Source organism: Fusarium mangiferae (assembly GCF_900044065.1).
Source record: "Fusarium mangiferae strain MRC7560 genome assembly, contig: FMAN_scaffold018, whole genome shotgun sequence".
NCBI lineage: Eukaryota > Fungi > Ascomycota > Sordariomycetes > Hypocreales > Nectriaceae > Fusarium > Fusarium mangiferae.
In genome coordinates, this window is record NW_024573938.1 from 250,411 (window position 1) to 274,946 (window position 24,536).

Sequence of the window (24,536 nt, forward strand, 5' to 3'; positions counted from 1 at the left end):
GTCTTGCGTATTGACGATTAGGAGGCTGATGTAAGATGTTGGATAGGTAGGCAATGACTCCTCGGTGAGACCGATATGGAAAATGGGGCATTGATCCTTCAGACCCACTGCCCGATCAGTATTTAACCCCATCGCAAGACTCGGATCACTAAAAACATTATAATGCTCTGATACTAGCTATAAAATCTTAATAATGCCAAAGAACAGACCATCGAAAGAGAAGAGAAACCAAGCGAAAACGGAAGAGAGACGTGCCAGGAGAATAGAAAAGGAAGCCAGAGAAAATGACCGCGCGAAAGCAGTCGCTGAAGACGACACCCTCGACTTTGGTTCAAAGATTGACCGCTTAGCAGAGATACGAAATTGGTTCTGCGCAGATACAACTGTCGTGGATCAATACATGTCAGGTGAGATTTCAACAATCGATGCAGTCGATATTCTGGCAAAGCCAATAGATGGGGCATACTCAACTGCAAACGCTGGCACAGAATACTTTCGACAAGAGAGGGTCGCTCGAATACAGCGAAAGTATCATAGTCCCGAGAAGGCACTTGAGCTATGGGGACCTGAACAAGATTGGCCTGAACCTGAAAATGAGCGAGATCACTCTGGAAACGCTGAAATGCTGCTATGGAACCTATGGTATTCTATTCTTCACACAGCAAAGAAAATACCCTTCACCGAAGAAGCTCGACAGAAGAAACTAGTTGATCTTGTCAGAGCACTCAAAGCCCGACCAAATCCCCTAGAACCAGTACCAATGACAATTCCCCTAAAGAGAGATTGGGTCTGGGAACTAGGTACTGTTTGGAGTGACCTGATTATTCTGGGCGCCTCAATTGCCGAAGTCAGGAATGATTCCTGTGGATGTGGAGCCGGTTGGTCCTGGCCAGAGCAACAAGCAGAGCAGAACCTGAACGCGTTCTACGCTCGACTGACTGCCAGCGGAGTAGCAAACATAAACGTGCAAGGAGAAATATGCGCCATTGACGCGCTGGAAAAGGCTCCGACGCCATGGTATCGGCGTGTATCGCCACCGCCAGACCATGAGATCCTCAGTCACTACGTTACTTGCGCTGCGCTATGGACTATCATCGCTGGGAAGGAGGTTTATGCTAGGTATCCGCATACGAGAGATGGAAGGGATATCGAGGTGGTGGATAGGATATTGGAGTTGAGGGGCGATGAACTTCCGTGGAACAGATCACGGAAGAGGTATAAAGGCCGGGCGAGGTGGGAGACGGCAAGGAGGGAATACGCGCGGAGGAGGTTTGAGGCTGAGTCTCACAACGAGGATCTATCACCCGAAGTTCGAGACTTGGCTGGACGAGCTGCAAAGGCGATGAGTGACATTGTCTGGCAAAGGTTGGAGGAGAAGTGATTAGTCTCTTGGATAAGTAATCGCGTACGCGTTATCACCGTCTCAAAGTGGGGATAAGACATGCTGCATTGAGAACGTAACCACGATGCGGGGTACCCAGAATAAGACAACAAGACCAATAATAGCAACGGAATAATGTAGGAAGATGCACATTCACATGAAAGAAATGGATTTAAGGGACGAAAGTAATCTAGACTTTGATATACACGATTTGCCGTATTCCGTGGGTCACGCGGCAACAAGGTCCTTTCCCCGATGCTCAATGGGGTTACCGCCACTAACAAGTCTCAGCTGAAGCATCAATAGCGCAAGCTCACCTTTCCCCATTCAAAAATTGGCACAGGTAGCACTGCATATATTCGTTCCGTGCATGAGACTATAGGATTTTAAACATTCACCGTGATGGCCATGTTTCATATGCATCACTCCTCACTGTTCTAGACTGGTCTTTGTGACGACGATGGAGGGGAAGGTTGTGATACCCCTCAATGTGTACAGAATGGATAGGCTTGGTATACGAATTGTCAGACTTTCAGCTGAGGTCAAGGTAACAACCTTTCCGGTTCTGTAGAGGTAGATTTATGGTATCACTCGCGATATAAGAACAGCGCCATTTCCTCAATCTTCGAGGCTACTCTTGAGATCCCCATACTGTTCGATATCTCTATCACTACTCCAACCTAAACACAATGGTCAGCGACGAGCAGATCGAGCATGAGCGTCGCCAACACGCCCGCGTCGGCTCATACTTCCTCGGCCCACGCGCCGAGAACTTTGATCTTCTCAGTGAATTTTTCACTTATGTCTTGAATGAACAGAAAAACACACGAGAGAATCTTTACAAAGATGATCCAGCCTTCATCACTCAAGACATGATCAAGACTGAGGAGTTCCAAGGTAGCATCGCTCGACTCCGTGAAGATGTTAAGGATATCTCCAAGAAGCTGTCGACCAATTCCATTCCGTTTTGGTCGCCGAGATATAATGCTCATATGAACATGGATACTGCTATGCCTAGCATCATCGGATGTAAGTAGGGTTCACACGCTGGTGAATGTTGCTGATGGGATGGTGGGTAGATATGGCGGCTATGATGTACAACCCCAACAACGTTGCCACAGAGGCTAGTCCCTACACTACTGGCGTTGAGCGTCAAGTCGGGGAAGACCTGTGCCACATGCTAGGCTATGGCTATGGTGTTGGTGGTGAGGACTCTGATGTTGTGCCATGGGGCCACATTACCTGCGTCAGTAAACTCGTCCTGTGTCGTGATGATGTCTAACAATATTGCAGGACGGTTCAGTTGCCAATCTTGAAGCTATTTGGGCGAGTAAGTCCATCATTTCACCTATCAAAGCTTTGCTTCTCTGACTGATGACTTAGTTCGAAACCTCAAGTTCTACCCGCTCTCTCTCAAACTCGCCATGGCTGAAGGCGCACCACTCAACTTCCTTACCCGTATTGAGCCACCCTTCAAGGTCACCACCTGCAAGGGTGATGAAAAGCCCTTCACTGAGTTGTCAACTTGGGAACTTCTCAACCTGAAGCCCACAGCCATTCTCCAGATCCCAACTCGTTTGACAAGCGAATATGCCATCTCTGCCACTTTCTTGCAGACTGCCCTGCACGATTATCTGATTCAGACTGTCGGAAAGGAATATGTTGATCAGAAGTTTGGTATTACCAAACCTGCCAAGTTCTTTGTCAGTGCTACGAAGCATTACTCTTGGCCCAAAGGTGGAGGTAAGCAAAGTCAAACCCATCACATGGCTACAATAGGCTTGCTAACAGTATGCAGCTATCTCTGGTCTCGGTTCCGATAACTTTGTCGACATCGCGGTTGATGAAGAAGCCCGCATGGACATCTCCAGCCTCCGCGCCCATCTGGAATCCTGCATCGAAGGCGATGATGAATCTCAGTACACACCCGTCTTTGGCGGTGTCGTCATCATCGGATCAACTGAACATGGTGCCTGTGACCCGCTTCGTCAAGTTGTTGAGCTTCGTGAAGAATTTCAAGCTCGTGGTCTGTCCTTCGCCATCCATTGCGATGCTGCGTGGGGAGGCTACTTCTCGTCCATGATTGAGCGCAGGATGTTCGCTCCCATTCCTGGTGGAGATTTGCCGTTTGTTCCAAAGTTGGCTATCCAGCCTTATACGAGGGAGCAGCTTGAGTTTTTGCCTTTTGCTGACAGCATCACAATCGATCCTCACAAGTAAGTCCACAGGCTCCATGGAAGATTTGTTCTAATAATGGCCGATAGGTCTGGTTACATCAATTATCCTGCCGGTGGCCTTTGCTACCGTGATCGGCGCATGCGCTACCTCATCACCTGGACCAGCCCCATTGTTTACCATCCAGGCGACGACAAGGGAAGTATGGGCGTATATGGTGTTGAGGGAAGCAAGCCCGGAGCTGCAGCAGTGGCAACATGGCTGACGCACAAGACCCTCGGGCTTGAGGTCGACGGATATGGTAGACTCCTTGGAGAGGCCATCTTCACTTGCACCAAGGTTTGTACCACTGCACCCTTTGAGAAAGCATGTACTAATTACGACAGCTCTACTGCCACTGGGCCACTTTGACCAAGCCTGAAGATGACCTGATCGTCGTACCCCTCATTAGACTACCCATTGAGCGCAACGGTGGCTCAGCTGAGGATGTTGCGAAAGAAAAGGAACGGATCCGCGAAAAGATCCTTGGAGTCAGCAATGAGGATCTGTTCAAGGATGAAGAGACTTGGGAGCTTCTCGAAACTCTCGGCGGCGATCTAATGATCAACGCCTTCGCTTGCAACTTCAGGATTAACGGCAAGGCTAATACCGACATCGTAAGTTACATCACTGTCGACTTGGTGCATATACTGACGAACATCAGGGAGAGGCCAACTACCTCAATCAACGTATCTTCCAGCGCCTCTCCTACACCATTGAAGATGATAAGACGCCAATTTCTGATCGACCTCTGTTCCTGACCTCGTCGTCATTCGGTGAAAAGCCTTATGGCAAGTGTTTGACCAACTTCAAGCAACGTCTTGAACTTTCAAACAAGGAGCATACTGCCCATGGAGACCTGACATTCTTGGTCAATGTGACGATGAGCCCTTGGCCTACCGACTCGCCCTTCCTTGAGAGTTTGGTCACTTCCTTCAGGAAGATTGCAGAGGAAGAGGTGCAGGTAAGCTTTCCAGATTTAGCCTTTCATGACTTATACTAACGATCGTAGCATGTCCTTACTCGTAACACCGAGAATCCAGACATTCACGGCTTCGTCGTTCAAGGTCACGACAAGATCTACCTAGTCCACATTCCCATGTTCAACATGGCCGCTCACCGCTGGCAAGTCATCATCACCGTTGAGCTCCCCGACGACGTCAAAGATCTCTACCAGAAGCTTCGCAAGGAGAACCCAGACAAGTTCTACACCATCGCCAACGTGGAGCCTGAGAAACTCGGTAACCTTCTTGAGTCAACCGGCGATGTTGAATTCCGACTGGACGACGGCATTCCGGCCAATGGTGACGTTGAACCTCTGGCCAAGTTCAAGCTTTCCAAAATCCAAGTTGTTGTCAAGCGATCCATGTCGCATGATGACCTGGACAAGAAATACCCAGATAGAATGCCCTTCTATCTTTATGGAAGCAATGCCGAGGCTAACATCGATCATGTGCTGAGAACTTCGCCTAATGCCCAGCTTAGCGGAGATCGCGTCAAACTCAATCTCGAGCCTGCACTGAGCGATGAGCAGCTTGGTAAGGGTGTAGTAGCTGTGCTGGAAGACGTCTATGAGAACTCAATTCAGCCGCTGTAAGTTCTTTTCTTCTAACATCGGAGTTATTCATGCTAATCCTTTGCAGACCGCAAGAGGAGAAAGAGGAGGGAACCTGGGTCCTAAAGACCGATGCACCTGGGCTGTCGCTTGTTGCCGATCATAAGCATAGGGTCTCGGTTTACAACAACTACGATGAGTTCCTTGGAGGGTCTAAGCCCATCTCAGGTGGTGACTTGAGTCTCACATCAAAGATCTTTGCTGATTGGGGAATGGTCAACATGGATTAAACATCATTAGACCATCAATGTAACTCATGAAGAATCCGTATTAATTCCAAATCATAACTACTCTAAATGAACTACCGAGCAATGCATATAATAGCTAGAATTAATGTTGATCATCTCACTTCTTCACAGAGTCAGAACCCATCTCATAGACCGGCTCCTGCTCACGCGCCTCAGGCCCAGCCATCTCATATGCCGGCGCAGGTGTGTGAAACGGCGGGGGCGATGGCTGTTGATGCCATCCCCCGGGTGAAGTTGGTCCGACACTTGAGACAGGTCCACTCATCATCGATATACGAGCATCTGATGGCGCAGGAGATGCCGCCATGCTATGGTCGGGATAAGGCTGCACAGCTGGCTGGAAATACTGTTGCTGAGGATAAGGATTCTGGTTCATAGGGGCGGGAGGAGGAGCTTGTTGCTGAGCCATGACTGGTTGAGCTGGAGCGGGAGCGGGTTCAGGCTTGGATTTACGTCTGCGCAGCAGGCAGAAGACACCAAGACCGATGAGGCCAATGAGAGCGACACCACCGACTACACCGCCGACAATGGCACCAACAGGCGTTGACTTGCTCTTCTTGGTAGGCTCAGGAGCCTCAGAAGTAGTGGTTGTTTCTGCTTGTGTCTCTGTCTCGCTTGCCTGTCCAGCAGAGCCACTACCGCTGTCGGTGTTGGTGGCTGATAGTGACTGTGATGCGATGCCGTCGCTGAGAGTTGTTGTCTTGAAGTTGGCATTCTTCTGGCCGTCATATGTGAAGTCGACAGATTGTGCCTTCTCGACGGATGTGGATGCACAGCGATAGTCGGCAATACCACTTGGGTAGGCATACGTGCGGCAGAAGGGCGTGTCGGAGTCGGTACTGAGAGGTGAATTAGTATTGAGAGTTTGAGACGGCGATAATAGTGTCTCACCATTTAAGATAGAAAGTGTTACTTTGACACACGTCATCGCATGAACTAGGATTGACGGCTACACTAGACTCGACGCAAAGGATATAGATCTCGTTGCCGCAACCGACGAGACCGGTACGACTAGCGGTGGCCCATGAACACGCACGACCATTGGGACAGGTGACTGCAGCGCCTGCTTGCCCAGACAAGTATCCGCATGTTGCATCGGGCGCGACAGTGACCACCAGAGGCTCACTCGAAGAGGCTGCTTGCCGAGCGTGAAGTCCGTTGTGGCCGACAAGCAGCTCTGCTTCGTGAACCAGGCCGTATGGGGCTTCGGTTATCGCTGGTGCTGCATCGCGTACGCGGTTCCTTTGGGCAGCGTGAGCCATCTCCATTGCATTCGTAGCTTGGAGCAGAGCTCCAAGCAGGAGAGCCTGTGAAGTTGACCTCATGGTGGTGAACCTGCAAGCCAAAAAGGTGAAAATTGGTACGAAGATAGTGAGGAAAAAAAGAGATGCACGAAGAAGCAACCAAGACAAGGGACAGGCGACGCGATTGCAGGAAACAATTGTTTTGAAGGAGCCAGCGCAGAACGAGAATGCGGCTGGGCTGCTTCCCCCCTGGGCAGATCAAAACGCCACTGGAGGGCCAGAACCAATATCGTGTGACAGGGCTTGCAGAAGCTGAATCCTCCATACCAGGGTCCTCTCAGCCGCACCCATTCGGGATGATTGTTAGCAATCTCCGCCTCGAAACGGAGCTAATTACTTTGGAAGAGGACTTTTAGACGATAGCTTGAGGTACAAAAATAGCGAAACCGCGATTCTTGGGGAATATTTTGAGGTTCATCCCGTCGGCGAGGGATATATGCAGGGACCATCACGGTCTGGAGAAAGGGTCCAATTGCTTCAAGATGTTGTTGCTGGGACAGGATAAATATCATTGACTGCGCTGCTTAATTGACGCAAAGACCTAGTTCTCCCAATCGGGTATGCGATGACACCACAAAAGCTCTTGTTGCTGGCACCTACGGACCTTTACTCAAGCACTGCCCCTCTACCATTCCGCAATGGATTCATCTTTATCGTCAGCCAACAGCAATCTATCTCAAGCCCAGACCGAATAAAGAAAGAAAAGCAGCAGAATGAGGCATACGATAACAGTGGCGAGGCATACACCGGGCACAGATTGAGCGTCCCTTGCTTATCGTCGCACAGCTTCCCGTAAACAGCACCCCTGCCTCTATACGAGATCTGCTCCGCGGTGCAACACTTTGATCCCGACAGCCCAACTCAATTGGGCATGACCCCCCAAGACCGCTGTTTTGAAGAAACACAAGCGTGAGCCGTTTTCATTTCGGCGAATATGCTTAACATCCGCCATGTCATGTCTCATTGGCTTGGCGTCGGGAGCTGAAAGATTTCGGCGCTATGATTTGAGACTATTGGTCTTGGCAACTGTCTTACAGTCACAGCCCCGGAGAATGAGCCTTGTAAGGCTCTCGACGAGAAACAATCGCGGCAACGGTGCGGTCATGGCTGAGTCGCTACGAAGAAGCCGGGCGGGCAATTGAAGAGCAGGAGATGTAGCCAAGACGTGAGGCTCTGTGAAGACCCGAACAGCGGAGGTCCTGCGATTAAATGGTGCAGAGAGCGGTTCTGTGTTGGTGCTGGTGGTCTAGATGCGACCCTTGGCCGCTAAATTGAGGGGTTGAAACGCCACGTCTGGAAAACATCACAGGCCAGACGAGATCCAACAATTGATGCTTAGTTGATTCAACTTCTCGTTCAGCAACATTGACTACGTTGCTGTAAAAAAATACAAGTGTAAGTTTCCGGCTAGTGAAATAACCTTAAAAGCCTTTGGGACAATAATGGAACATTCACTCAAGCCGACCAAGTTTCGCAGTTCGAGGTTTGTGCATAACATGCATAATGCTTATGCTGACGACGCAGGACTTTATGCACAGAAACTTCTGTCAGCAAATACTGACCTGTGATACGCGCAAGGGACACAATGACATCATTTATCTTTCTCACCTCTGGTTACTGTGAGCCAAGGCATTCACCAACTTCAATGCACGCATCTTCACAATAGCCATACCTCTCGTCCATAACATGGCCATCTTATCCGACTTGCCTGACGAGATCCTCGACAGAGTTTTCGACTTCGTTACAAGTGATCGCGTATCCCTTGAAAACGTCAGCCTCGTCAACCGCCGCTTCAACAAAATCGTCTTCCCTCTCCTCGTGCGCCAATGGAGCAACAGCCAAGAATGTGTTGAACCTTCCATCAAGAGACTTGCCCTTCATCTTCTCCGAAACCCCCATCTTCGACGGCACGTTGAAAGGCTGGACTTTGGTTATCTTCGACCATTACACGACCATGATCCTGCTTCAGTTGACTTGAGCCCTGATAGTCTAGCTGCTCTGGCAGACGCTGCTGAGAAGGATCTCCAAGCATCCAAGTTTCTCTCAACTCACGTGTGCCATCGCATACGCCTCGGGTGCGAGGATGCTATCGCCGTGTTGATCTTGGCTTGGTGTACGAGGTTGACCCATCTGAACATCACGATACCATCTTTCTATCCTGAATCTCGCCAACACTTTATGCCTTTACTTTACGTGAAAGAAGCTGTTGGTAGATTGCTTGATGAACCGGCTGAGATGGCATCGCAATTGCCTCTGAGTCAGGTTCGTCATGTTACCCTGCAACCCTGGAATAGCGAGCAAGTTTTCGACATGTCATATGCTAGATCGTTTCTGCACCTCCCTTGTATCCAAACGTTCTGTGCCTATGGTTTACTTGATGGCCAGGATAATGAGCTGGGTAGCGAGGAAAATGAACTTCCTCTAACACATCTTGACGACTACATGGTGCCTTTCCCAATTTCGACATCACCGATCACAGAGTTAACCATTGTGGGATGTTTACGATCTGGGGTCACAGGCTTCATTACTGCATGTAGGTCCCTCATAAAGCTCAGTGTTCGCATTGATCACGGACTGGAAATCTACGGTTGGCCAGACCAGAAAGAGCTAGCAAAGGCTATTTTGAAACATACATATTCTCTGGAAGACTTGGACCTCGACATTAGTATCCCGAGATTCCCTAACCCAGATCCTATTTTGGAGGAAGCCTATTCACAAATGTTATGTATCCGGACTCTTGCGGTCCATATCACCGACCTTTTCGAAGGTTCCTGGTCCAGCGAAGATGAGAACTCTATTAAGATCGTCCTCGATCGTATACCTCAAAGTACCCAGGTTCTCAAGCCCCGTTCCCACAAGTTCATCGAAAGTTGGGTCAGCAGCAGTAATGACGTGTTCCTCGAGCCATACCTGGAGGGCATTATAGAATTACTCGAGAACGCTGGACCACAAGGGCGGTTTGGCGAGTTGAGAGTCCTGGATCTCTCGGAAGCATTTGTGGATGACCCGATTATGTTTGATATTAAGAGGATTAAGCAATTGGCTACATCCAGAGGGGTCAGGCTTTTGTTGCATGATTGAAGTACTGCCCGCACCTTGGAGAGATATAGAAGTATTTTGAGATGATAATGAACACTTGGACTCTTATAGTTATAATCCACCATCTCTACCACTTTTACTTATTAATCTCGGGAAAATCTCATTTTGCAGTTTCGTCCCTTTCCGTATGATGTGACCCTCCATGCCGAAAGCCTGTTCAGTGAGTACTTGCTACGCTGGACGCGCGTCCTGGCTGCAGATGCAAGAAGCCCGGGTATTCTCAGGCGTCTCTGGCAATGGTGCCACGTATAAAGCAGCGACCCGCAAAGTTTGGCACGGGTGACCAATAGTATGCCAAGAGTCAGAAGGGATGTAACTCAGCTCTACATCATACTCTGTACAGCCTTTGGATTCAGGTTACACATGTGCGGGGTTTGTCCGTTTCTTCAATTCTCCCAGTCTATACGGGGGCAAAGTGATAAAACTGGCAGACGCTGCCCTCGTTCTCTAATGTAACTTTCCATGGCTATAAATATTGCCTATCGGGCTAATACTTGTCATTCCAACTCCTCATTTTTGCGACCCCAATAAAGACCTCTTATCTTTCGTAACCCATCCACCTGAAGTCAATGTCACCGTGGCAGGCAGCCAAGCCAATATGTCATTCAGCAGTCTCTGCAATATCTGCAGGGACGTGGACTTCCCTGGTATCTTCACAGGCCGTGATTACGCCAATTACCCCAATGGCTTCAACCCGTACCGGGCAGATCTCGACTCTCAGAAACAGGTCCCGAGAACCTGGGGGCACATCAGAATGTATGTGCGATGCTGTACCTTTTGCATGTTGACTTTCCATCAGATACAGACATTTAGGATGATGACACGCACCTCAAACCGTCTAAACGTACCCAACCCTTTCCCGGATGAAAGAGAAAATGAGATGGTGATCACCGCGGTTGAGATAGGAACAGGCATGTTTGACGGAGAGTTTACGCAGTGTATTGGCTTTCACAACGGTACATATCGGCATCCCAGCCATGGTTCACTCATGGTTCGTGGTCTTCAGCTGCGTTCTCCGAAGCGCTCTCCTACAGCGGCTTGGGAGCACGCACGTCAAGTCAAGGAACAAGCCGAGTCGCGTTCGGGACTTCAAGCAAACAAGAAACTGAACATAAAATTTGGGAGCTGTTTTGGCGGGAGACTCGTCGGCGCAGATATTGACTTTGAACTCTGTAAAACCTGGTTAGGTCTTTGCAATGAGCAGCATGAGGAGTGCAGGGAGTACAAACCAGTCGGCAAGATAACTCGGCCAAACAGGCTTATCGATGTTCAGAGTAACTGCATTGTCTCTGGATCCTCTTCACTCGATGAATATGCTGCCTTGAGCTACGTCTGGGGTGGTGGTATACCTGGTACCCAGCTAACGACCTCCAACGAGCAAGAGCTCCAACAAACAGGCAGTCTCTCTGCACCAGGCATAATTTTGGGCCATACCATTACCGATGCCATGAAGTTCTGTCGTCAGATCGGCTTACGCTTCCTATGGGTTGATCAATTGTGCATCCCCCAAAAGCCGGGCTCGGTCGACCCTGAGATCCATCACATGGCGTCAATCTATTCCGGAGCAACTTGTACTTTGGTTGCCTTGAGCGGTACTTCCTTTTGCGACCCCCTCCCGGGAGTCCGATCGGGTACACGGCAGCCAGAGACACAACACAAGGCTACTATAAGGGGTTTGAGTATCATGACATGCTACCCATCGCTCTTCACGGAGATAGAGAGCTCAGTCTGGTTCAGTCGCGGCTGGACATTCCAAGAAGCAGCATTCTCGAGACGGATATTTTTCTTCACGACGTCACAGACCTTCTTCCTGTGTCGTGAGACGATGTACTGCGAGGAAAGTGTCTGGGAAGTACCAGGCGGTAGTTCTACGGCAGCTTCAGCAAACACCGAAACGACAGAGGCTGGGAGAATAAAGGATCTCATGCTCCTCCGCTCAAATGGATCGTACCCAGAAGGGGGCTACTACAAGATTGTTGAAGAGTACACCAAGCGGACTCTGGGTCATCCTGAGGATATCCTCAATGCTTGGGCTGCCGCGGTCCAGTGGATGGAGGAAGACAAGGAGTGGGGATCGACATGCAGCTTTGGTCTTCCCTTGGACCAGTTTGGGTTCGGGCTGGGATGGCGACCACTTCATGGCCATGACCCCCATCCTGATCACCAGCGAACTGACTTCCCCAGTTGGAGTTGGTCAAGCTTCCAAGGTCCAGTTGAATGGTGCCTTGCAGTACCTTCCAGTACACGGACGTCTGGTGGCGGACGAGAGAGCGCCTGGGGTAGGTCTGGCATTGTCCAAGAGACAGACATCGACAAAGCGTTGCGTGAGAGATATAATGAATATCTTTCACCAGTTCGTACATCCCAGAGTCCTTTCGCGCCGCAAAATCCTGTCCTGGAGTTCAAAACCTCAGCTGCTCACATCACAGTCTCCAAAACGCCCGACGTCAGGATTGGACTGCCAAACTTTGAGATGATGGGGAAAGACGTTTATTCGATTGGAAGTCTGCAGTGTGATCCTGGCTGGCGTGCTGAGCAACCAGAGCAACTAGAGTTTATCGTCTTTGCCACGGCTAAACTGACGGATCCAGAGCCTCCGCAGTTCTCGGGATATGCTGCCGGTTGCGGAACAAGCCGATATAACGCAAAGATGAGCGGTCGCTTGTTTTCCGATCAATATAGCTTTGATGCCGCTATCTCTCAGTGGCAGGATTTATGCTCAAAAGAGCGATTTGTAGTCGATTTAATGTGTATCTCCAGAGAAGATGACGGCGTCGCCAAGAGGGTTCAGGTTTGCCATGGAATATCCTTGGATCAGTGGCTGAGCCTAGAGCCGAAGGAAGTGGCAGTCAGACTTGGATGATCACATAGCAAGGTTGGCACTTCCTCAATCGAAAGGCTACTATAGCGGCCATACATGTCACCCTCGATCTTGTCTTCATTCTTTGTCAATGCTCTATGTGACTCAATAAAGCATAATTCCCTCTCAACTTCGTTCAGCCAGCGAATCACTATTCCGGAAATGCCCCAGGAAGAGAGATTTACCCGACAAAGCCATCACTGCAACGTTGGTGGGTCTGTTGGTTGGAACTGTCGCTGTGCCGGTGGTATGCATCGGATTACGTTACTGAACCAGGCAGTATTGTATGCTGCATATGAGGTGTTTTTCTTTTTCCCTGCCTTTCCGGAGCCGAACTCCGAGAATCACCTAATTGTTCTTGGCTTTATTGCTATCTTTTCTCAAGTAAACACCTTTCCTCAATTCGCTGGCACTCTACAACCATCTGCTACTTATTACTGTCAAACAGACACATGACATCATGTCTGCGCCTACTCAAGAACCACATGAGGCATTGGTATAGAGATACTGCGGTATTGACTGCGTTGAACGATGCTGACCTCTCTGGACAGGCCGCTGATACCTTTGACGATACCGACTCCACATTCTCTGGCGTAAGTTCAGCGGGCGCCAGACAGTACGCGCAATGTTGCACCTAGAAGTAGGACTAAACAGCCGCAGACCGATTCAGAAAGCCTAGAGTCACTTCGATCAAGCGTTTTGCGCTTCCAAGAAGAAAATGGGAGAACATACCATGCCATGAGTTCCGGAAGTGAGTCGTTCTAGTCGAGATCTCATTCAAAATTAACATACGATCCAGAATATAACTTTCCTAACGACGCGTCTGAAAGTGACCGTTTGGGTAGGTCTATTGGCAGGCCCTCGTCTATGTTACGTGCTGAGTGTTGGTGAAGATCTTCAGCATAATCTCTGGCTACTCACGCTTCATGGAGAACTTGGCCTTAGCCCCAAGATCAAGGAGCTAGCTAAGAGAGTCATGGATGTTGGAACTGGAACTGGCATTTGGGCTATCGAATATGGTGCGTCAAGCAAGTCGATCGAGGATCTATACACTGACTATCTGATACAGCCGATCTTCATCCCGAAGCTCAGGTATCATTCCTCTTTCCCTCGACAAGATTACCTCACTGACTGGTTCAGGTCGTTGGCGTAGACCTTAGCCCTATCCAACCTTCACTGTATTACTTGCTTTCATTCTCAGATTCCATATGGCTAAATTGTTCCTTAGAGTCCCACCGAACTGTGCCTTTGAAATCGACGATCTTGAAAAGGAATGGATGTGGTCAGAGCCATTCGACTTCATCTTCTGTCGCGTCATGACAGGATCCTTCGCAGATATGGAAAAATTCGTTCAGAACGCCTACGAGTAAGTCAAGCTAAACTCAATCACCAACCCTCTCTTGACGTGCGACAGTAATCTCGAGCCTGGCGGTTATCTCGAGATGCAGGACCTAACTTACCCCATTGCCTGCGATGACGGAACTCTTCCCCCAAATTGTGAAGTCCTCCGCTCCGGTCTTCTCAGCATCGGAGCCAGCGCCAAAGCAGGACGAGCTATCAACCTTGCTCCCAAGTACGAAAACTTCCTTGAGAAGGCTGGGTTTGTTGATGTGGTGGAGAAGCAGTTCAAGTGGCCTATTAACGAGTGGCCCAAGGACAAGCACTATAAAGAGCTGGGAAAGTGGTCCTATGCTAACATTAACAATGGCTTGGAAGGTCTGTTGCTTGGATTGTTCACGAGGTTCTTGGGCTGGAGCGCGGATGAGGTCCGCGTGTTCTGCAGTGCGATGAGAAAACAGCTGCGCGATCGAAGTATTCATGCGTATATCCCGGTGTAAGTCCATATTCACGTTTGATACCACTGGCTATCTTCTGACATTGGTATTTATAGCTATGTGGTTTACGGAAGAAAACCACTGGAACAGTCTGAGGTCAAAGCCTAGCAGTATCAGCTACCTGTTCACAATCTGCACCACGTTTCATGTCCTCAAGCATGGCCTAAAGTAGTATTTCTCGTTTCCATAAATTTCGTTTTGCAAACGACTAGTCCAAGTTACCCAGCTTCCTCGAAAAGTCGATGGTCTCTGTAATTCCCTTCTCGAGGCTGATCCAGTCCCTACCAGCCCACTTCTGCAGCAGCTCAGGCGCAATATCGTTCTCAATATTGTAGCTCAGAACAGGGTCGCCAGGTACAAAGTCTTCTTCAAAATCTTCCTCAGGATATGCTTTACGCATGATGGCCAAAGCATTGTTCCAGTTGAAAGACTGGGCCAGTGCTGGAATACGAGCGCCTTTGACGTTTGGATCGATAGCTGCTGCTACGTAAATGACAGCTGCGTCGGAGACATGAGTGTAATAGACTATCTGGTCAGCTTTGTGAGACTCTTACCCAACCTTCTGTCAACTTACTTGTTGTGTTCTCTTTCAGAGCATCTGTTTTGCCAAGGTATAGTTGTTGTAAGAGCTGAGTAGGCATAGGCCCATAGTGTCTCGCATCAAGCGGATCGCCCAATTCCCAACAGGGACTAACCGAATTGACTTCCCATGGGACATTCTCGTCTTTCGCGAACTTCCATACCGCCTTCTCGGCTTCAACTCTGGCACCCAAGTACACAGGAAGAATGCGGCTCAACTCATACGGTGGCGGCGCCTGTGCTACCTTGACCAGGTCATCGTTCCACGTATCCTGTCCAACAGTCTTTGTCTCTCCCGGCTTGGGCCAGACTGATGACCATAGTCCAGATGCCACCACTAATCGCTTGATTGACGATTCCTTGGCAGCAGATCGGCACACGGTCAAGGCAGCCTCAATAGCTGATGCGAAACCGACACTAGGATCTGGCGTATAATCGCCGATGTTGGCGAGATGGATAATAGCCGAGACACCTTTCACCGCCTCGTCGAAATCTCCCGGCTTTGATGTATTTGCGATAACCAATTCCACCTTTCCTTCGTCTGCGTGTGGCTTCACGGCTGGGTGCTCGAGCAGCCACTTGCTGTATGAGAGATCTCTTACTGTGCCGCGCACTTTGAAGCCTTGCTTCAGAAGCTCGATGACCACATGGCTGCCGGTGTAACAATTCGCTCCCGTCACGAGGACCCATGAGCCTCGGGGAATAACCGTCGGTAAATTGCTCATGTTAGCTGACACTGTTTAGTGCGAATTCCCTAAGTTATATGGTACGTCCAGAACTCGGAGAGTGTCAAGGCTGGCAGAAAATGGTCATAAGAGTCAAGGTATGATGTATAATCTAATCAAGGTCGGAATCAAATCGAGGAATAAGATGAAGATGGGACGATATATGGAGCATCGATCCCCGCCTTCTTAGCGTGAACCCGGAATTTTCCAGCTTCCGCTATCGCTAGCTTGCGGTGAGCCTGAAATCTAAATGAAGCGATCGCTCCCGATTCATTAGGCCGAGACTAAAGATTTTAGCGATGATGCAGATGACGGAATTTGGTCGCAGTGGCAGCTTCCAGCCATCACTATATTTTACCAGGAGGAACGAAAATACTCGTAGTTTACATCTTCTCTTGTTTTTTTGCTGATGAAAGTATTGTTTCTGACTCTGCCTGGGTTGAATCATTAGCTCAAAGTTCTCGATATAATCGATTGGCGTCAAGGATTATTGCGATCGGCTAGCTAGCTTCGTCTTAGTGACAGTTTGTGACCACTCAGGATCCAATTCCCGTTACCCGACTCCCCGGGTCATCAATCCCGGAAGCTTGGTCCCATAGATTACAGGCTAATGTTCCCGGAAAATCTCGTTCCAGTGTGTTACTTGATGCAATGGTTCGTTGTGACAAATGCTTTCCAGGGTCTTGTAAGCTCGGTTAGCAACTTGCGTGTGTTATGGAGATTCGGGCTATTATTCGGATAAATCGACGGCCTGACTCATCCAGGTACAGGTGAGTGAGATGATCCAGGGTAGCTTGAAAATTTATCGGCATCAATACACTGCACAGGACAGTATATAGCTTGAAGTCTTCCAATGTGAATTATTATCTACATAAGCCTTCATATTTTCCCTTCTCTGCTCAGGCACATCAAGTTCGATATCTGCTACGGGTTTCACAATGACCGCTAGGTCTCCCTACAAAGTATTCCATCAAAGGTTCCCAGCTGTTCATGCTGAACTTCCAAATCCAACCACGGAGTATCCGACGATAGTTGATATTGACGGATCAATTCTTTACGAACAGCAGTTTTACCGTCTTCGCACAGAAATTATTGAGCGCAACGATACAGTGACCCTAGAGAAATACCTATAAAACGCACCATGGGCTGTCAAGAGAGGTCATGCTCTCGGAATGTACTATGATCCATTCATTGTGGCAGCTAGACATGGAAGCCTCGATGTGCTCAAAATGCTCCTGGATCATTATTCAACATTCATCAAGCCTGTTGGAAGAACTGACCCCGATGGTCGTTGCTGTCGAGTGTTGAACACAGCAGCTCATTGTGGCCATCTCGAGGTAGTCAAGTGTCTGCTCGATCACCCTCTTCTCTATGCTGATATCCACCATAACAATAATGGTTTCACTCCGATTATGATAGCTGCCGAGGCTTCTTATTGCAAGGATAATCTTGAGAAAAAAAGAGGCAGTCATCAATTTCTTGCTCGATCAAGGTGCCCGCGCCTCCGACGCAGAATACACATGGGACTACTGTCTTGATCCCATGATCGGAGAGTCTACCCACAAGCAGGTGCCGGTTTTTATGACCTTGAACTTTGATGCAGAGTGGGCTGGCGCCGATCTGATCCGGCGGCTCATCGAGAGTGGCGCTGATCCTCACGTCAAGATGATGGAGGATAAAGAATTCACAGTTCGCTCTGATGTAACGATCATCTCCACCACAAGTCGATGTGCGAACGTTGATGCTCTCAAAGTCTTGCTTGAATGCGCAACCAAGGTAGGTGATGTGGGAGACGCAGTGTCTTATCGTGATAGCTGGGGCAGCATGCCACTTCACTGGGCTTGTCAAGTCTCGATGGATGGAGTTCCCCGTGAGGTGACTTCAGAAGTCATGGAGGAGAAGATGCAACGAATTATCACAATTCTTGGCTTGCTGCTAGACTGCAGTCCAGAAACGATCAAGGCCCAGGACCAGTACGGAAATACGCCTTTATACCATGCAGCCAAGAACTACAGCAATTGCGGACAAGAGCATACAGCCATCTTTCAGTACCTTTGTGAGAGAGGTGCTAATTCCAGCATTATCAACAAAAAGGGCGTAACAGCGTTGCATAGATTGTGTTCCTACGATGGAGGATGGCCAATTGATACAGCAGCTATAGAGATTCTGCTCGGGCATGGCGCAAAGATTACGGATACAGACAATGAAGGCAATACGCCAACACATCTGGCAGTCAAGACCCTAGAAAATCTTGAAGCCATCGCCTTTCTGCTCGATCATGGTGCAGACATACGTGCAAAGAACTTCAAAGGAAACACGCCACTACACGAAGCCGCGAATGGAATGCACTGGCCTGGAGTAGTCGAAGAAAAGTTCAAAAGCATGGGAGATATACTTCGAAGGCTTCAAGGCGATGGAGGATATCTGATGGATGAACTGAATGCAGAGGGAAAGTCTCCTCGGCAAATTCAGATTGAGAGAAGGAAAGACTTTCGGGAGAAGATAGATGATATTGAGAACGGGTGGAGGCGCTGAGGATTATGCTAGATGTAGAAAGCAGAGGTACGATTTGGCTCGGTAGATACAAATGAGGGGTAAGGAGCCATGATGCAGACCATCAGCCAGGTCCAAGGTCACGGTAACTTGCAGGTCTAAGCCTTTAGACACTCCAGCAAGTTTGACAGCACTATCTTGGCAGGGTGAACGAAGTAAATAAAAAGACGTTAACAACTAACATTTCAACAGTTTATCTCTCTTTCTACATACTTGTCTCCCTCCCGAGAAATGCAAGGGACGTTACGCGCTTGTGTAATATGCATAGCATCGCTTAGTCCAATAAATGCCCACGACTGACAACCACCCTGGTTCGTGTATGAGGCGCGTGATGTGAACCATCAGTTGTAAGGTCAATCAACTCAAAATAACACTCTAATCAAAGTCGGTCTGGGCAACCACCCTGGTTCTCAGCTAGCCACTAAGCGCCGATTCTGCCACCAAAGTCTCGCAATGGTGGCCCTTTCTGGTCGTTTCGCTATCTTAACCTGCTTCTCAAGTGATTGGCACCCGGGCAGCATGTCGGCCGCCGCCTGCATGATGCTCGCCTCACTTTGGGGGGTGGCCAATTAGTTGTGCCGCCAAGGCTATCACGCGCCCTGGAGCTTAGGACTTGAACTTCGTAATGTCCTTGATGTGGACTGCAGCCTCATTTTTCTACATCTCACTCCACTTAGCGCTTTCGATTTTGACGATGTCTGGAGACGATAATGCAGCGTTCGAATTGGAGGAATACACCGTTGGATGGGTCTGCGCCCTTCCACTCGAGATGGCTGCCGCTAGAGGGATGCTCGACAAGATTCACCCAAGCCTGGCTCAGCAGGACCCTGATGATCATAACAGCTATATCCTGGGAGAAATTCAGGGTCACAAAGTTGCAATTGCATGTCTGCCAGCTGGCATCTACGGGACCAATCTTGCAGCTACAGTCGCTAAAGACTTACTTCGATCATTCAAATCTATTCGATTTGGCTTGTTGGTTGGCATCGGAGGCGGAGCGCCATCATCGAAGCACGACATCCGGTTAGGTGATGTGGTGGTCAGTCAGCCTTCAGGAATATTCGGAGGAGTCGTGCAACATGATAGAGGAAAAACGTTACCAGAAGGCGGATTTGAGCGTACTGGGTCACACAATGCGCCCCCGCAGTCTTTACTATCCGCTTTGGCTCGCCTCCAAGCTACCCATATGACTGAGGAAAGCAGGGTCCCCGAGTTTCTATCTCAGTTGTCTGCGAAAGCTCCCAAGCGGATGAAGGGCAAATTCAGCTACCCAGGTGCATTACATGATCGACTTTACGCAGCTTGGTATGACCATGTCAAGCCAGGAAACACAACATGTGCCGAATGTGATGAGTCACAGGTCATCAATAGAGAGGATCGTGATGACACCGATCCATACTTCCACTATGGCATCATCGCCTCAGGAAATCATGTCATCAAGGACGGAAAGACGCGTGAGCGTTTGAGTCAAGAATACGATGCACTGTGCTTCGAAATGGAAGCTGCAGGCCTGTATAATTTTCCATGTCTTGTTATCCGGGGTATCTGCGATTATGCCGATTCGCATAAGAACAAGGACTGGCAAGAATATGCTGCTGCGACGGCGGCAGCATTTGCGAAAGAGCTGTTGTTGTTTGTGCCAACTAACCAGGTTCTACAAGAAAAGAAGCTTGTGTCAGAGCTTGTGTCAAGTTAGTAAATTTCTACCTTTGATTGTTTGCAAACAACTGTCACCCACTGTCTACCTAGACCCCCTTAACGGCATGCAAACAACATATTCAGGTTAACGCTATTCGCACAGTCTCGCTGACTTATGATAGTTGCCAAAGATCACCTAGAAACCTCGGTACAGAGCCTAAATGAACAAAAACACATCAGGTATGCAGTCCATTTTGCTCACGGGTGGTCGTTAATCGGGAATAGGAAATTTCTAGATGATCGCCCCTTTGATCTCCACATAGTTCACAATGCACGCTGTGACAGCGAAGACGTCAAAAAGAGTCCAAGATGCGAACCTAACACACGAGCCCGTATCCTCGAGCTCATCCAAAACTGGGCAGATAATGAATCAGAATTGCCACTACTTTGGCTTATCGGTCCCGCCGGGACTGGCAAGTCTACTCTTGCCAGGAGTGTAATCGACTCTCTGGAAACAAGCAAGCGACTGATTGCTGGATACATGTTCAAAAGAGGAGAACAGGACCGGAATGGCACCAATCGGATATTCTCTACTCTCGCGATGCAATTGGCAGATACTCTGTCCCGGTTTAAAGAGAGCCTTCGGAGTTCTCTTGAAGGTCTCGATAAGGACGCAGTAGACAAGAGTAGCCTCGAGAATCAGTTTCAAAAGCTCTTATGGGACCCCTTGGAGAGTTTGAAAATCAAAGAGGCAAATCAGCTGCCAGGGATAATCGTCATTGACGCTTTGGATGAGTGTGAACGACTCGAAAATCTTACAAGGTTATTGGGGCTTTTTTCGAAGCTTTGCACTATCTCTACGCTCCGCCTGCGTGTATTAATTACCAGCAGGTATGCCCCCGAGATCATCGAAGCCTTCGAGCCTCTTGTGAAGGAAAAGACTGTCCACACGTTAGAACTCCACCGAGAATTCTCTGGCGATACCGCGCTCGACATTCGCAACTTTCTCGAAGCGAGATTTGCAGATATAAAGCACAAGAGGAGGGTACAAAAGGACCCATGGCCTACCGTGGATGACCTTGATCGCCTTGTATGGCTTTCTACCACCCCTGAGCCCTTGTTCATCTATGCCGCGACTTTATGTCGATTCGTGTCAGATAAGAACCGGGGTCCGATCCAGCAGCTAATCATGTGGCTGGAACAAGGGAGCAAGTCGCAACTGCACCAGATATACTATCCTATCCTCGACCAAGCATTCTCAGGTTTTGATAAAGTGGAATTTCGTCAGAAGTTGCGATTTCTCGGTACCATTGTACTTCTTGCCAAACCACTCTCAGCCAAGTCTCTCACCCTTTTACTTCGTACGGATCTAGACGACATCAGCTGGTGGGTTCCAAGCCTATATGCAGTATTGCATGTACCCTACGAGCTCTATCAACCGATACAGATCCTTCACAAATCATTTTCCGACTTCTTGACCAGCGACGACGGTTTGGGCTCTAACAGGTACAAAATAAACACAGCTCAGATACATGCACATCTTGCGGAGGCTTGCATTCAATGTATGAACGCCAAACTCAAGCAAGACATTTGCGGGATTCGCAAACCAGGGACGACCAAAGACGAGATTGATGCGAATTCTATAAGCCATCACATCCCCCCTGAACTCGACTATGCCTGTAATTACTGGTTCTTACACTTGAGACGGAGCGATCGACCCCTGAGTTTCTTCACGTACACGTTTCTTTTTGATCATCTCCTTCACTGGGTCGAGGTGCTATCTCTCCTGGGGAGACTGGCAGATGGTGTAAGTATCCTAAAGAAACTATTAGAGATGATTCAGGTATAACATGCGGAGCCATCTTATGTTGTGTCTCTTAGCTGACTGTTGCAGGTATGCAAAGATCTACGACCGGATTTCGTCCCATTCGTTCAAGATTCAATAAGGGTCATCGTTGCCTTCATCGCGATTATAGAGCTTGCCCCTCTTCAGATATACGGATCCTCAATCTTCTTCTCTCCCACTGAAAGCATAGTGCGTCGAAGGTTTTGGCATCAGCGCATACCCAAGACTGGTGGGATACATGGTGTCGAGGCCCACTGGAGCCCACGTCTGCAAGTGATTCAGAACTCTGGCAGAACCGTGTATTTACATGTGTTTTCACCGAATTGCCATGTCTTGGCATCTGCAGTAGAAAGTGGCTTCCACGAACATGAGATTCGACTGCGCAGCAACATCAAGATTCGTACCCATTTAGACCCTCTACCATTCACTGGGAGCCGTATAGAAACGATTGCCTTTTCAGCAGACAGTCTCCATCTGGCAGCAGCGGACTTTGATGGGCATATAAGACTTTGGGATGTGAAATCCGGTCATACCCAACAGATGGATATTGGTTGTAACAGGCGACTTATAGCCATCGGATTCTCATCAGACCTGAACCTTGTGATTTCTGTATCCGAGGATGGGACGGTTCAGTTTTGGGAGAGATTGGAAAATCTTTACCTAGAGCTCGCTTCAAAACGACGAAATATTACACGAAAGGCCAACTGGGCGGAAGTACGACTTGGAGAGGCAACCTTCTCACCATGTATGCAATTATTGGCATACCGGGATAAGAATGAACCTTATGTAAAGATTCGGAATTTCACGACTGGCGAACTAAAATTTGCAGCCAGGCCCCGGATATATCGAACCCGACGTCAGAGAATTGGCAAAGTTGAATTCTCACCAGACAGTAGGCTGCTGGCATTTGTGTGCATTACGATAGTGACCATTTGGGACGTGGAGACAGGTGCACAGCACCTGTCACTAGAACACGATCACCCTGTGAACGCTATTGCATTTTCACCCTGCGGAAGGATTATAGCGTCGAGTGCACGGGAAAAGATTCAGCTATGGGACTTGCGGACTGGTGTTTCTGAAACCACTTTGATCGAAGATGGAACTGTCAGTGCATTGGCCTTTACACCGGACGGTTCAACTCTAGCATCGCCTCAACACCTTTGGGATACCACGAAGCCGCGAGAACATCAATTTTCCGGTGGTGATAGTCAGTGCATTACTCGAATAGTCTCGTCACCGGAGGGAAAGCTTCTTGCTTCAGCTTCTCGAGATAAAATAATTCGAATCTGGGACGCTGCAACACTAGCGCATCGATGGTCGTTCGTATGGGATGGAAAGGATATCTCGCAATTATCCTTTTCCTCTGATAGTAAATTTCTAGCTTCCTTATCAGAGGATAGGCAACTGTGCGTATGGAGCATGATGTCTGGTGCGCGACAGGAGAGATTTCCCAGCTCTATTTCAGACGTGACTTACTCGCCAGACGGCCAGATCGTGGCAACAAAGCGTCAGCTCCAACTTGGCGGCGAAGTAGCGCTCTGGGAAGCAGTGAGTGGTCGGCCGCTATGCATACTCGACGGCACCCGAACATTTGTCTCAAGATATTCCAGCCCAGTCTTTTCACCCGATAGCCGCAGCGTAGCTGCAATTGGGCCCACTGGCTCGCTGGAATTATGGGAAACATCTACAGGCAGACACCAACGGTGCCCAATTGACTCCTTGGTCGACAAAATTCTCTTCTCCCCAGATAGTCAACTTATCGCGGCCTTAGGGCGTTCAGAAGTTTTCCTATGGCGCATTACTGGTTTTGAGCCACCCAAACGTCTTGAAGTTAATGCAAAGACAGCGGAGTTTTTCCCTGACGGGAACTTGTTAGTAGTAGCTGGTTCAAAGGTCACAGTCTGGGATGTCGCGACTGGCTCCCATCAAGATACACTCGGAGACTTGCAGGGGAGTCCGATGGCTTTACGTGTCTCATTTGATGGAAGACTGATAGCGGTGTCATCGGACACTCAGTCTGTTCTAGTGTGGGATGTCACTTCACGCCCCGAGTCACATTTCACAATGAGACAGAACGAAACTGTCACAACCATGGCATTCTCACCGGACGGGAAACTCTTGGCTACGGCATCGGAGCACGGCTTAATTTGGCTCTGGGATACATCTTCTGGCACTCAATCAAGATGTACTAAGCGCCAGGAAGGTATCATTAGAGGAATCAAAGTCCTACCGGATGAGCTGATCGTTTCAGTTTCAGATCTCCCTCCTTTCTTCAACCTTTGGAACGACATGAAACTTCGAATCTATCGCTATCGAACTACCAGCATGACAACTGAGCAATTATTGGAGCGGTTTCCAGACGATATCGGGCTCAGGTACGATGCAGACTGGATCAAGCAAGGTTATGAGAAACTCTTATGGGTACCACCACAATACAGACCGACTGATGGAAGTGTTAGATGCTGGATCTGTCAGAACTCCGCAACGATGTTGATTGGCTCTGTCTCAGGTCATGTAATTCGATTTGAACGTGTGTGAGGTATTCATGGGAATGTATAGAGATACCACCTCTAGCCAGTGGTTTATTCAGGCTTTGTGGCATAAACCGACCAACTATTTTATGATTAATACAACACTTC

The 24,536-nt window shown here is 48.8% G+C and overlaps 9 protein-coding genes across 9 annotated transcripts; 7 read left to right on the forward strand and 2 right to left on the reverse strand.

The window, feature by feature from the left end:
- Window positions 1-193: 193 nt before the first annotated feature.
- FMAN_11860 (uncharacterized protein) lies at window positions 194-1,381 on the forward strand (the record flags this gene model as incomplete). The annotated part of the gene is made up of 1 exon (XM_041824579.1): window positions 194-1,381. One exon carries the CDS (start codon window positions 194-196, stop codon window positions 1,379-1,381), a length of 1,188 nt encoding a protein of 395 aa, XP_041690045.1.
- A 689-nt stretch (window positions 1,382-2,070) lies between these two features.
- Window positions 2,071-5,440, forward strand: FMAN_11861 (uncharacterized protein; the record flags this gene model as incomplete). Its single annotated transcript, XM_041824580.1, has 10 exons — window positions 2,071-2,410; window positions 2,461-2,627; window positions 2,675-2,711; window positions 2,765-3,124; window positions 3,180-3,597; window positions 3,646-3,895; window positions 3,943-4,212; window positions 4,260-4,559; window positions 4,608-5,188; window positions 5,239-5,440. 10 exons carry the CDS (start codon window positions 2,071-2,073, stop codon window positions 5,438-5,440), a joined length of 2,925 nt encoding a protein of 974 aa, XP_041690046.1.
- Window positions 5,441-5,555: 115 nt separating this feature from the next.
- FMAN_11862 (uncharacterized protein) lies at window positions 5,556-6,783 on the reverse strand (the record flags this gene model as incomplete). Its single annotated transcript, XM_041824581.1, has 2 exons — window positions 5,556-6,297; window positions 6,350-6,783. The coding sequence occupies 2 exons, from the start codon at window positions 6,781-6,783 to the stop codon at window positions 5,556-5,558; spliced, it is 1,176 nt and encodes a 391-aa protein (XP_041690047.1).
- A 1,665-nt stretch (window positions 6,784-8,448) lies between these two features.
- On the forward strand, window positions 8,449-9,843 carry FMAN_11863 (uncharacterized protein; the record flags this gene model as incomplete). Its single annotated transcript, XM_041824582.1, has 1 exon — window positions 8,449-9,843. The coding sequence occupies one exon, from the start codon at window positions 8,449-8,451 to the stop codon at window positions 9,841-9,843; it is 1,395 nt and encodes a 464-aa protein (XP_041690048.1).
- A 616-nt stretch (window positions 9,844-10,459) lies between these two features.
- Window positions 10,460-12,724, forward strand: FMAN_11864 (uncharacterized protein; the record flags this gene model as incomplete). Its single annotated transcript, XM_041824583.1, has 1 exon — window positions 10,460-12,724. The coding sequence occupies one exon, from the start codon at window positions 10,460-10,462 to the stop codon at window positions 12,722-12,724; it is 2,265 nt and encodes a 754-aa protein (XP_041690049.1).
- Window positions 12,725-13,181: 457 nt separating this feature from the next.
- Window positions 13,182-14,664, forward strand: FMAN_11865 (uncharacterized protein; the record flags this gene model as incomplete). The annotated part of the gene is made up of 10 exons (XM_041824584.1): window positions 13,182-13,217; window positions 13,273-13,314; window positions 13,382-13,472; window positions 13,521-13,562; window positions 13,615-13,740; window positions 13,791-13,813; window positions 13,862-13,899; window positions 13,950-14,087; window positions 14,136-14,555; window positions 14,613-14,664. 10 exons carry the CDS (start codon window positions 13,182-13,184, stop codon window positions 14,662-14,664), a joined length of 1,008 nt encoding a protein of 335 aa, XP_041690050.1.
- Window positions 14,665-14,764: 100 nt separating this feature from the next.
- FMAN_11866 (uncharacterized protein) lies at window positions 14,765-15,860 on the reverse strand (the record flags this gene model as incomplete). Its single annotated transcript, XM_041824585.1, has 2 exons — window positions 14,765-15,081; window positions 15,131-15,860. The coding sequence occupies 2 exons, from the start codon at window positions 15,858-15,860 to the stop codon at window positions 14,765-14,767; spliced, it is 1,047 nt and encodes a 348-aa protein (XP_041690051.1).
- Window positions 15,861-17,402: 1,542 nt separating this feature from the next.
- FMAN_11867 (uncharacterized protein) lies at window positions 17,403-18,395 on the forward strand (the record flags this gene model as incomplete). The annotated part of the gene is made up of 1 exon (XM_041824586.1): window positions 17,403-18,395. The coding sequence occupies one exon, from the start codon at window positions 17,403-17,405 to the stop codon at window positions 18,393-18,395; it is 993 nt and encodes a 330-aa protein (XP_041690052.1).
- Window positions 18,396-19,107: 712 nt separating this feature from the next.
- Window positions 19,108-24,435, forward strand: FMAN_11868 (uncharacterized protein; the record flags this gene model as incomplete). The annotated part of the gene is made up of 4 exons (XM_041824587.1): window positions 19,108-20,104; window positions 20,234-20,291; window positions 20,337-21,858; window positions 21,946-24,435. The coding sequence occupies 4 exons, from the start codon at window positions 19,108-19,110 to the stop codon at window positions 24,433-24,435; spliced, it is 5,067 nt and encodes a 1,688-aa protein (XP_041690053.1).
- Between the last annotated feature and the right edge of the window lie 101 nt (window positions 24,436-24,536).